Source organism: Haemaphysalis longicornis, unplaced genomic scaffold (assembly GCF_048455015.1).
Source record: "Haemaphysalis longicornis isolate Haplotype H1 unplaced genomic scaffold, Haemaphysalis longicornis Haplotype H1 scaffold_4, whole genome shotgun sequence".
Classification (NCBI taxonomy): Eukaryota; Metazoa; Arthropoda; class Arachnida; order Ixodida; family Ixodidae; genus Haemaphysalis; species Haemaphysalis longicornis.
In genome coordinates, this window is record NW_027526361.1 from 142,635,166 (window position 1) to 142,648,660 (window position 13,495).

The following is a 13,495-nucleotide window of genomic DNA, read 5'->3' on the forward strand; positions in this document are numbered from 1 at the left end:
CAGTACGCATAATTTCTCTCACAGGTACTTTCACGCTCCCAAAACGTCCGTGATCGCTTAGCCTTTGTCCCACAAACCGCACGTCTACATCGTCACAGTAAGGTTTATTATCTCTCTCACTCTCTCTCTCTCTAAACCCTTGCAAAGGAGTTTCACAATTTATCCACCACATTGGATAGTTTTTAACAATTTTGGCGACTGTCCTAAAATGTCTTGATCCGCATTCCTCAAGTCCGCCTTCTGGCTTACGCATGCCCATTTCTCAGCGTACCATGAATCTAACAAGGCGATCAGTGCATGTGTGACACGTCCTCATATCACATGATTCCAGCCACTGACAGCTGTGTTCTGGGACATAATTGCAAGAGGCAGTACTTCTGGATCACTTTGAGGTAACAGACGTCACTGTAGCTTGCCTATTTCAAGCCCACCGGCTCCAAATTGAAGCTTGACACGTTTTGTGATCCTTTTCGTACACAGCAGTTCATATGTGATGGCATATGGCACGAGGATTCAAATAGGCTTGAACAGGGTTGAGAAAGAAGCTAATCTCCCACCTCCCGTTCGTTTAAGGGTCCTGATAGTAGTTCAACATAGGTTTAAAAATAAAAGTGCGAAGCTTACACTCATCGTTGCGTTAAGGCGGCCAACGAAGCTGTGTGTATGGGATGCTGGACAAGCTCAGTCGTAGTGATTTACTTTGCAATGAATGTTTTAATGCACAGCATTCTCCGCCTAACCCCCCCCCCCCCCACACACACACACACACCCAGATCCGCGTAACGCCCTGCATTTCCACAAAAATGAAAATTCTCCAAGAAAACCGCGGTAATCACTGATTACAGTGATTACCACGTACAGCGTAAATGGGGATAATTGGTCGGGCACAGTTTCTAAAAACCAAAAATAAGACAAAAATAAAAGAAGCTCTCACGAAAATGATGTGACAAAATAAAAAAATTGCTTGTTATGCACCTTCCCCGAAAAGCGAGCAATAAAAGCAAGCAGACTACGAAAGAACGTTACATATACACATAAAAATAGCGAAAATGGTCTAACCCCGCAGTAAGGCTTAATTCTTCAGAAAAAAAAACACATAATTATAGAAGTAAAAGCTCTTGATCACTATAATGGCATATATTTACATTACTGGTGAAAAGAAAGAGAAAAAAACAAAATGAATAAAAAAATGCAGCGCCTTTAACTCCTCATAGCCATATATGGCTGTAAATAACTCACGCTACACAAGCGACGTAAAAGGCTATGCATTAGTAAACAATTCTCTGATTTTTTGCAGATTGTGAATTGTTTCAGGGTAGTCACAGATAGAGGAATTTCTGCTGTTACCGTTGCTAGGCGGGATTACTCCTAATTCGGGGATTCACGTTTTTGTCATTATGAATATTAATAAACAAACCCGGAGTTCAAGCTGCTTTTTGTATTCTTTTAAGACACCATACAGAATTTGACTTCGGAGTGTTTACCCATAAAAATAATTGTTACGTGGCAAGGATATGTATGCAAGGTGATCAAAATTTAGTCGACAGGTGGTTTTTTTTAATTAGTTGCTTATATTTAGGTGAAGACCACCTCAATAGTGAGGTTTCGCGCCGAGAGGGACACAGAATGACGTAATAATTATTGACGCCAGTGCCTTAATTAACTAAAATTCAATGAATAACTTTTCAGTCGCTGCTCTAACCAGACATGTTTCTATTGGAAAGTTGAACGGAATCGTGTTTCCACGTTGTTTTATTTGGCAGAATTCATCTAGCGCATCCGTGCCCCAAGATATCTAGCTGCGAAATTTAATTGCCTTTCGCATGATTACGCATGCTGGACACTGAAGACCGGCGCAAAGCTCCTCCCTATTGTACTGTGTTTCGATATCAGTTCCGGGTACTGCAGATTGCGATAACGCCAGCCGAGCCTGAAAGGGTGCCAGTTAGCACTTTTTTCCTATGCCTCCATTCCGTTGTAAAACTAAACACCGTATACAGCACGCACGTAACAAACGAGAGGAGCCTTGGGCCGGTCTTCGGAGTCCAGCACGCGTAATCATGCGAAGGGCAATTAAACTGCGCAGTTCGATATCACGGAGTACGGATGCGCCAGAAGAGTTCTGCAAATGAAACTTTCTGAAAGCACCATTGCGCACAACTATTCAATAAAAACATGCCTGCTTACTGCAGCCGCTAAATGTTAATTATTCAATTTTAGTTACTTAAGCCACCAACATCAATAATTACTACGTCATACTGCGTCCCTCTGGGCGCATAACCACACTGTTGAGGTGGTATTCACGTCAGTCGAAGCGCTTAATTTAAAAAACGCCTGTCGACCCAGCTTTGATCACCCTGTATTTACAACAATATACAACGCGCAATAAGCCGGGATCCATTGAGGTACGTAGCAGCGTGAGTTCAGGGCTGAGCGTCGTTGCTCTTGTGCCCGTTCACCAGCGGCATAGCGCCGATCGTATGTTTGTCTCTAACGGGGATTGCCCTGTGCGAATATTTTGAGCGGACGAGATCAACTTAACACGCCGTAAGTACACCTCGGCTATAAAGCACGCCGTAGAAGAGTGCTGCTGTTCTGTTAAGAACACGTGGGGATCTTTATGGTCCCCGAAATCATGGTGCACCAGCGTTTTTTTGTTGTTGTTGTTGTTGTTTTTAGTTAATATGCGGCGCACTGGCATAGATGGAACCCAAGGCAACAGAAATAGAGACAAAAGGTCAACCAGCGAGCACGCTGCCCTGCGAACTATAAAATTCACGGTGCTGTGTATACATGAGCGCGCAGCTTTTCTTGCTTTATAGCGTCTTTTTTGTTGCGAAGTGTACGGAAAAGTAATTTATAATGACCAATTGATCAATGTTCCAACTCTGCAAATGCGCTTATGCCACTTTGCTTAATTGGACAAAATCGGTTCTTCCAGCGTCGAAGGAATGAGTTTTGTCGGTTCGTCGTGACATGCTTCTTGCCCACATAGCGGCGGATTGCGCCTGTCGCCGTATAGACCTCCCACGGCCGCTACCACTTCTTCCGGTGTCCACCCTAGAAGAACTGCTGGTGGAACAGGAGAAGCTCCGCCCCGCCACCCGTGCTTTATTTCAACCGCGTGGAACTGACCTCTCCAGTGGGCTCGCTCGCTGGGAGAAGGTCCTGCTGCAGAGGCTTCGATTTGGGGTGGCCTTATCCCCAGCAGTGACCCACGCTTGGCCTGCCCGCTATCACGCACCGTTTGCGGACACCTGTCCCTTTTGTACGGTCCCTGCGTCCGAAGCCCACACGAGCCACCTTCTATGGACCTGCCCTGCCCTTCAAACCTCTCGCCTGCAACACCTCCGGGGCACAGGGCTCCATCCTGGGAGACCCCCTCATCTACAGCGGTGTATATGGGGCCCTCAGTACCGGTCTCTGCGGACGTTTTTGCGTAAAACCAATGTGATGTTGTATATATCACTGTTATGCCGTAAGGCAAACTCTCGCAAAAAAAAAAACAATGAGTGGTCCTTAGAGAAACTCGTAGTTGCCGTGACGATGCCCGCAGAACAGATACACGCCCAAACGCCGCACGACAAGTGCATAGCCGTTGTTTGAGCAATTATTTCCTGGCGCATTTTGAATATAGAACATCGACCCCTTACTTTTGTGTTTGTTTACTGTCGTCCTCGATTTTAATGAGAGTAGGGCCCTGATCATGATTCAAGAAACGGATGGCGTTCACAGGTACAGAGCACCGAAGTTTCCTCTTCATACACTACTGGGAGTCTGTTAATTTAGATAAAACAGTAATACACACCCGCGCTTTCGAGCGTTCTACCTGCATAACTTCCTGGGTTCGAGAAAACTCGTTGTGAATATATCAGTGGTATTGTTCATATTACGAATGCAGTCACCTTGAAGGTTTCTTTAAAGCCTCGCTAAGTGCATTGTCGGAGCTAAGGGTGTATGACTGAAGACCCACTTGCCTGGCATGCCGTACTTGCTTGTTATAAGGTCTGGCGACTGGTAGACGTCACTGGAGACACATTCACTGAAGCTCTTTTGAGAAGGGCACCTGTAGAGTTTGCCAGACAAATATATTTTAGAATCTAACTTTATTTGTATTGTGTAGAAAAATGTCACCTACTATTGCGGTAGAAATTATGTTCACATTATATCTTGGAAGCAAAAAATATTCTCGAAATTTCTATTTGTCATTTCACCACGATTATTTATCTTTAACACTGACTAAAATGAGCTTTTCTGTGCGCTGAAATAGCAAGTTTACATTATACAACCGCAATTTTGTTCTTTCTTTAAATTAGAGAAATGGACCCGCCGCGGTGGCTCAGTGGCTAAGGCGTTGCGCTGCTGAGCACGAGGTCGTGGGCTCGATTCCCGGCTGCGGCGGCCGCTTTTCTGATGGAGGCGAAAAGCAAAAACGCCCGTGTGTTCGAGATTTTGGCGCACGTTAAAGATCCCCAGGTGGTCAAAATTAATCCGGAGCCCTCCACTACGGCGCGCCTCATCGCCTGCGTTGCGTCGGCGCGTTAAACCCCACAATCAATCAAATTAGAGAAATGGTTTCGACTCTAACGCAAATTCCAGGTGACTCTGTGAGATATTATATTTTGCAGTTCCACCGCGACCACTCATTCACACTCAAACTATCCCAATTTTCGTATGTAATATACGTCCCCATAATATTGGTATCAAGATATCATTGACAAATAAATTCGCCTGCACTACGCAAAAGAACACAGATATTCTGCATTTTGGCTGAAATAGTTTGTCATAAGGAGGAACAAATCCGTTTGAGTCAGTGCTCATTCATTATTGCTTTGCTTTCTTTCCAGAAGTTACATAGTATTATTTCAGTAAACTTATAAATTGTCTGTCATCTCCGAGGCGAGTGCAGTTCACTTACTTTTCAAGTTCAACAGATTCCGCTTGTTCTGAAACCAAAGATATACCACATTACATAATACAGGCATTCACGTGACAACAAAAATTTGCAGACTTAAAGCAAGTTGCAGTTGAGTTAAAACATTTAAATGTTTGTGGCGGGATAGTAAAATGACTGTTTAGCCGAAAGTATTGTTGGGCATTTATTGTTAATTTTTGTTATCAGATGGGAAGATGCTTGCATTACAATTGTCGCAGACTTCAACGTTTTTACAAGCTAACTCGAGGTACGTCCATATCAAAACGCACAACTGGCAACAAAATTCTGTATGTGTAAAAAAACGGCAATCTTCGCAATTGCAATTCGAAGACAGAGGAAACAGTGGAGTTGTTGTAGTTCACTAGCCTTAACTTGGCTTTCGTTAGGTTTGCCTCTTTCACAGGAAAGAGATGGTTACAAATTGAAGCTTTTTTTAATGAAAACTGAGTTACATCAAAGCCTACCATCCACCCTCATAAATTCCACAATCAAAACTGCCAAACTTCGAAGCAAAAGCCTATGTCAGCGGTGCTAAAATCTAAAGCCAACGCCGGCGTTGTGAACCTAAAGGAAATGTTGAGCTCCAGAATTCGGTAATGCCTCAATCGTATAGGCGCCGGTTTTATAACATCAGGAACCCAGGCTCGATTTTGACTGCGGAGAGGCTTTCCTTTCTTTTGAATTGGCTGCACATGTTATTGTTCCCCGCCGCTGCAAACCCCCTACCGCCCTTGGCGTTTGGGGGGTTGCGCAATGGTTAGGCTGCCGTTTTCTTGGCGTGAAAGTCTTCACTTCGATTCCCGGGACAACTCTAACCACCTTGTTTTTTTTGTTGTTGATGAGCGCCCTCCCAACGCTCATTCGTTGGCTGCTTCCGTCCTCGCCCATTTGCGTGACACTTTTTGCCTAGCATTTTTCCACTCTCCACTTCGCCTAAGATGACCGTTTTCTGTTGACGATCTGACAAAGCTTAATTAAACAGCCCCGCTGCTAAAATCAACAGCCAGTGTTGATTAGCAGGGCATCTCTTTTCTACGTACGTGCGTACTGGTGTATGGAAAGGACTCAATGCAGGCCAGTAGGACAATTTTTCCACCGAAACAGTCCACGCTGCAATGATTTATCAATGAGCTGAAGATTTACGGCAGAAAAATCTAACGTTCAGCAGCGTAGTTTTTAGTTAATATTAGTGGTGGTCGTTTTATGCTTTGTTCAGAAAACTTCCACTTATTTGTGTCCACACATAAGTTCCTAGCTGCGATAATATTTAGGTATTCCTTTCGCTTAAAAGCGCACTGCCTGTTTTTGAATCAAGAGGCGAACCCTTTTTTTTCGGACTGCCTAGTCATTAAATACAAAAACTTAAAATATGTTCTTTTACATTTAATGAGCAGCACTGCTTTGGTGAAAATGTCATGGCATATTATGATATCTCTTTTTGCAGCAGTATAGAAAGACAGTACCCTTTGGTTCTACCAGCATTTTTTCTCATACATATGTGCCTTCAGCACGGATGGCGACCATAAAATGGCTCGTTTCAAATCTTGAGAATCCAAAATACTCGTCTACGAAAGAAAATTGTAATATTTAGCACCTTTCCGCTTTCCGGTGTGTTTTCGATGCCTGACCGTCGTTAGGCAGGCCACAGTGCAAGTCAGAAGAATAACTGCCGTGATCAGAAAGCCGAGGATATGTCCTGGTAGTCTCGCTGCGGTGGAGTCTGCAAGTACACAAGCATGACCCGCATAGTTATTAAGCGTAATGGTATACCGCATGCGTACCCGTCTCGCCCTAGTTGGATTTCAAACTTATAAAACATCACGGTTCTAATCAATTTCTTTCAGATTCACCTTCTGCGTTGTTCAAGCTTTTTTTCTTGTTCCTTTTTTACACTGGGTCCTGTTAAATACAAAAAAACGAGACCCCATGAAGCCATACGGTGATATGCCGCATACTGAAAGACAATACAACGAAGTGACCATAAGTTAGCAGTAGCAAAACGCAAATAGAGATATTCTCCAAGAAAAAAAGTTTCATAGACGACCTGTAGCCTCGTGTTAACCTTAGGCTCACCGTCTGTGTCTCTACCGTTGCAATCTTTTACACTGCGTAATAATGTGTTACTTATTAAGATTTATAACCGTTGCCATCATTTCTGAAAGTTATAAGCCTCATGACTGCCAGCAGTTTGTGAGTGTTTCAAATATTCTCCCTGACCTTCAGTAAATAACATTGCATAGAACCCCACGCTTACAACTTTTTATTACCACCATTGAGAGTTATTAACAAAGAATGCGGAAATTATTTTAAGCCTCTATAAAACTTTCGAATCAAACATCCGTTTTTCCTGAAGTTCAGGCATTAGCACAAAATAAGGAATCCAACTGCGTATAAGGTATGGTGTCTTTAAGTATTGGCGGTGTTAAATTTGATGTCAGGTCACGAGCTCCCAATATTCACGCATATATTCAAATTGTACTTTATTTCTTCAAGTGTTACCCATAAAAAGTCTGCTTGAGGAAGGTAATCAATTTTATTCCTTTGTTTTCTCAACAGACATACACGCAAGTGATTTCTGGTTGTGGGAACATCCTTATGAGAAAGCAATTTAAATTTTTTTTATTTTTGAAAAGCAGCATTGAGCACAGCGCTTCAAAAACAGGGCCAGTGTTTATGGCGTCTACAGTGTCTGCTCCATAAATATATCACCCCAGCTTCATTTGTGATAACTTGCGGCCCCTGGGTGAAACGTCGACATAAATGTATTTCCCCAACTTGCATTGTTTCTACATACATATATGCATGCATGCATACATATTACTTAGTACATACATACATACATACATACATTCACACAGACATGCATACATACATACATACTTACATACATACATACATACATACATGCATACATACACACATACATACATACATACATACATACATACATACATACATACATACATACATACATACATACATACATACATACATACATACATACATATATTCTGTTGCGCCGTTTCACTTAGCCGTCCGTAAAAGAACGAGAATGCCTGAACACACTCTAGAAAGTTAATTCTTTGTTTACCGTCTCCCCTTCTAATAGTTTAACCTTCTTCATTAGCCTTGTTCGAAGTTCTGCCTGTCTCAACTTCTTCCAATTTCCCTATTCTACTATTAATATCAGTTTTATAGACACTGCCACAGACATGGTGACATGACGATCCAGGCAGAAGATATAGTTCTCACCGCATTCTATCACAAACACTAGCCCTGCTTACCGATAGTGCCCGAAGGTTTGGGCTCATGCTGAAGCCTGAAGCCTCCGGCAGAGAAACGCAACTCTGTGACGCCACTTCGGCCCTGCGAGTTGGCAGCGTACACGCGCACCAGCAAAACTCCCTCTCGAGGTAACCCAGTGAAGCCGAAGTGGGGTCTCCGGTCATCACTCGTGTTGTGCACAGGGATCGGTGGCACAGTAGTAGAGGCACCTCTGAAGGCGAGCAGCTCAGCAAAGTATGTCACTGGTAGCCCACCCGTGGAACTTGCTGTGCACGTCATGGCTATGTTGTCACCGTCCTGTCGGGTAACTGTGCAATTGTATGGACTTCCAGGGGGAGCTAGAGAAGAAACGACAATGGGATATTTTTGTAATTGAAGACTATAATACAGGCAACATACGGGACAGAAATACACAAAAAATTGAAACCGTGCCAAATATACTACGCACGACGGCGTGCCGTAGTTTTAGTTGCAGAACAGGTAGCAAAAGTACCTCTGATACCGTAAAAGCAAGTGATTATATTTGCACATATTTGTGGAAACTTTATTAATGGTGGTTATGGTAAATACGCGAACATACCAACAAAACGGTACAATACAGAACGTAAGTAAAATGGTGTTTCAGAGGCTGGCTACGATTCCTGGCGCCTAACGAGTGGCCTTCGCAGGGCATGATTGTGTGAAAAATTCTTCTCTTTGTAAGTAAAAATGGCGGTTACAAAAGTATTGACTTCCTTTGCCAAACCCCATCAAACGCTCAATCCCTATGCCAAAACCTTTTTTCACACTCGTCATCGCACATTTTTACAATTTTCGAGAAAGCATAATTGCAAAATCTACCTTTATTATTTTAGGAACACGCCTCTGTTCGCTTTTCTCGAATTCTTTTTCACTTGTGAAGCCAATATGCTCAACCACCGACGTTAAAGCCAAGGAGTATTGCGGCACTACAGCTAAAGACATTTAACCTCCAATTTCAAGAACAGTTTCTTATGACTATTTTGAAACGTCAGCATTCTGTCCAAAATAAAGGTGGTGCCAGTGTTTTCCTTAGTAACAGAATAATTCTATAAACTTGCTCAGCAGGTCTACATTTTCTGGAAGTCCCCGCCTTCCATATAATTTAGAACCTATTAGGGGCTGTGATCTAGGCGCAGATATGTAGAAATCTAAAGCAGGTAAAAAGTTATGGCGTCCCTATGAATCATTTCAAAAAGCCCAGTGTGTTATGCTTAAGTTCCACACTCATCCTGTCCGTTGAAGATACCATATAGTTGCAGAGTTAATTTGAAATAAACTTGTACCTTAACCAACGGGAACTCTTACACGGTAAAGCGGATATTCGTTGAAATGAAAACATTTCATACACCAGAGCGCCTTCCGTGTTGAGCCGCAATGCCCACCGAGATTAACTTCAATAAAGCTTGGTTTATGGCCCCACCGAGACATAGTAGGGACCCACCGGGAGGAACGATGTGGAAGACGCATGGATCTCGCTGCTTGCCAATGCTGTTCGACGCCCAGCAGAGCAGCCGGCCGTACTCCAGTTCTCTACCAGCAACGGCACGAGCTAAGGCACGAGTGCCGTTCACGGACAAACTGTTGATGCGGCCTACGCGGCGCGTTGTGTTCGCCATCCACTCGAAGTGCAGGTCGTCGCTCGGGTTGGCTCGCACTTCACACGCCACTCGCAGCTCTGGTGAAGCCGCGTACTCGTCCACCAGGCCCGCATCGGTGACGCACTCAGGGGCATCTGCGCAGTTGATCACCGAAAAGATGGTAAAAATTGAAAACGCGTTGTTGCGTTTGTTTTCGGCGAAGTACGTACCCATAGTCCTTCTTATAAAATTTCGTATTACACTCACTTTTTTTTGGTGCAGCCCTTCTCCAAGCAACTGGAAAGTTGTTCGCATGGGTACATGAAACAAACACTGAATTATCGAGAAGTTTTTATTTTTACCCTATTATACAGGTTGCGAAAAACTCCACAAATCTCGCGCTTACGCAAAATCAATACTACGAAGTTAATTCATTCCCGAGCTGTGATAAAGCATTTACGTAATCAGTTAAAGTACTTAATCCTAAGCTAGCATTAACTTACGCCCCAAGAAATCAATCTGAAATTATCTCAACTTACAATTTTCTCACCCGGAGGCACAAACAGTATTGCATTCAAAGCAATTACGTATCGCAAATAAAAAAAAATTGGCCGCGTATCTGCTCCTTTCGTTGCAAATGCCGTCAAAAGACGATAGTCTTTATCGGCTTTTGCGAAGTAAATGCCTCCCTTCGCTTTACCGCTCACCCCTCACGTTGTTCCTCTTGCGTTGTTCCTCCCAAGGTAAAGACGCCAAATGTTTGCTTAAATCATTTAAAATTTCCCGCGTTCCACTGTTCCAAACCGGGTGTCTCGATGCGAACGCTGCCGTACGGCGAAGACGCGCGTTAAACGAGGCGCCCTACTTCAACGTTTATAGAACCGCGTTTCCCTACTGCACGTGCATTGCAAGCAGAACGTGGAACCTATGTAGTGGAACCTTGCGTAACTGTTGCCGGTTGCTTTCTTAAAATGGCGCCAGAAGCTGTAGTGGCGCGGGCGACAGCAGGCGACGGCGGAGTGAATTCTTTTTCTGCAGTTGATGAAGTATTTAATTTCGCAAAAGTCAAGCATGTTAAAATTTTTCTAAAGGAACACTGCCAATATCACTTCCGCATTGATTTATTGTCTCATATTTGCATAATGTCTTGTTCTTCTTCAACAATGTTGACAAGTATGAACATTACACCGGACATAGACGGGTAGATTTAGCTGTGACTATATAAGACTATTACGCAGGCATTGTTTTGCTTTGGCCGGGTGGCTGAATCGTGTCACAGACAGACAGACGGACAGACATACAGACATAAAGACAGACTAAAATTTCTGGGTTTAAGTAGCCCAAGAAAGACTATCGTCTTTCAAAAACTCAATTCCTTACAACCCATGCGAATAAATAGTAATATTGGTGCTACAGCTTAGAACTGAAACCCCATAAAGGTATGCACGCGCATAAACCGAGGCAACCACCGCTCCCTTAATCAAGAGAGACATCAATTCACAAATTTCAACACAATTGATATGTAGCATATGTTAAAGTGACCTAAAATTAAAAGCTACGTTGCTCGTCATTTGTCCTGCTTTCACTGTTGCTTCGTCGGAGGTTTAGGTAATGTCCCAGTGAAGTACGCTCAGTATACAGGGTGATCAGTTAGGTTGACAGTTCCCTTTTTTTTTAATTAGCCGCTTAGATGTACCTGAAGCCACCTATACAGTGAAGTATGCACGCATGTGGACCCAGAATGTGGTGGTAACTATTAATGTCCATGGCTTAATTTACTAAAATTGATTAGTTACTTTTTTAGTGGCTGCAGTAAGCAGGCATCTTTGTTTTAAAAAGTTGGGCGGAATCGTGTTTCCGCAAAGTTTCAACTTGCATAATTCTTCTAGCGCAACCGTACTCCGAGATATCGAGCTGCGAAGTTTAACTGCGGCTCGCATGATTACGCATGCAAGTCTGAGGACCAGCGCAAAGCACCTACCTTTTGTGACGTGCCTGCAGTGTACGGTGCTTAGTTCTACAACAGGGTGGACGCAAAGGCAAAAGTGATATCTGGAACCCTTTCAGTCTTGGCTGGAGTACCGAAATCTTCAGCAGTAGGAACCGCTTTCGAAGCACAAAACTAAAGAAAGTAGCTTTGCTCTTGTCTTCACTGTATAGCATGAGTAATCACGCGAACGGCAATTAAACTTCGCAGCTTGATATCTCGGAGTACGGCTGCACCAGAAGTATTCTGCCAGATGAAACTTCGTGAAACACGATTCCGTTCAACTTTTCAATAAAAACATGCCTGCTTAGTCCAGCCAAAAGAAGTTAATTATTCAATTTTAATTAATTAATGCACCGACATTGATAATTACCATCTAATTCTGTGTCCCTCTGGGCGCATAAACTTACTCTATAGGTGCCCTTCCCGTACCTCTGAGCGCCTAATTTAAAAAAAAAACCTGCCAGCTGAGTTTTGATGTTGCGGGTGGCGCCACATACAGCAGCGGCATTAAACTGCGGAAATAACATTTATTCGCCTCCATTTCCCACGTTTACTAAATTTATTCCTAGCGGTGCGACATCTGCTTGGTATGACAGACAAGGATGGCGCTTAGAGGACTCAGAGCTTTGAAGACTCAGTAAACGCACCATGGCCCTTCCCGCTACAGAAGAGCCTCTCAATGAGCGGCGTTTTGGGGCGTAAAAATGTTTTAATGTGAAACTGAAGTATCAAACGTTGGTATTCTTTTGCCAGGATAGCGTACCATATTCCTAAGCAATCGTCGAAGATTTTGAGCTAAGATCACATAACAAAAAGATTAGCCTAGCTTCACAGACTTAACGTCGCGAACGCTTATGGTGACCGTCCAGCTGTCTCGCGTGCCTTAATTGCAAGGGTAGGTTTCAGAGTAATTCTGAAAAACGGGAGATCGATTACCGTTCACGCCGATTCATTGTCGCGTCGTTCCACTTCTCGCGCCATCTGCTGGAACCTTTTAAACCTCGAAGACTGTAACGAGGTGGATCCGATGGCGCTTTCCGTTTATCGCGGTGAAAGCATTTTTTCAAGGCGTATTTTTTCTATTTTGTAGCACAAAATTCAGGCAGCCATGTATTTGCAATAAAAATAACAATCCAAATAGCCCTGACATATTGATGTCTTGCCTCAAATATGCGTAATGTTTTCTCTTCTTGGTCAACAATATTCACAAGTATAAACCTTGTCACAAGATTTAGTTTAGAAAAGCTTTACCGTTATAAACGTCTCATTCAAGAATTTTTCTAGCTTTCTGCAAGCATGCTTGGCACTTGCTCTCCCCATCGATCTTTTTTCCTCTCCACATCGCTCCGCCCGCGTTTCCAGGCCTCTCTCCAATGAAAGCCTCGACGAAGCAAGCACAGCTCGCTTTTAAGTGTGTTCGAAAGTACCAATTTTGTTTTATCACCCCCTACTGAATTTGTTGATGTCGGCTATGACACATTGGCAAATCACCCAGCTATTCCTTTAGCGTGAGAGAAATTACATTTAATGGGAAATGGTGATGTTGGCTGATTAGTATGCACAACGTGTAGCAAAAAAATCTTGGAAGCTGTCCCTCCGATGCAACGTAGAAAGGCGATATAAATAATTACTTCACCGAGTAGAAATGCCTGTACAAAAAAAGTGCAAATCACTTTTGATGAAAGA

The 13,495-nt window shown here is 43.3% G+C and overlaps 1 protein-coding gene across 1 annotated transcript in view; it reads right to left on the bottom strand.

Annotated features, from left to right (window-relative positions):
* Positions 1–13,495, bottom strand: part of LOC144180038 (neural cell adhesion molecule 1-like) — a 189,808-nt gene that overhangs the window by 76,260 nt on the left and 100,053 nt on the right. Inside the window, exons 7-11 of the mRNA XM_077708445.1 lie at positions 9,684–9,974; positions 8,221–8,559; positions 6,531–6,656; positions 4,919–4,946; positions 3,978–4,066 (exon numbers count right to left, since the gene is read on the bottom strand). Of these exons, the coding sequence (XP_077564571.1) occupies positions 3,978–4,066; positions 4,919–4,946; positions 6,531–6,656; positions 8,221–8,559; positions 9,684–9,974 (873 nt within the window). The remainder of the gene's footprint in view (positions 1–3,977; positions 4,067–4,918; positions 4,947–6,530; positions 6,657–8,220; positions 8,560–9,683; positions 9,975–13,495) is intronic.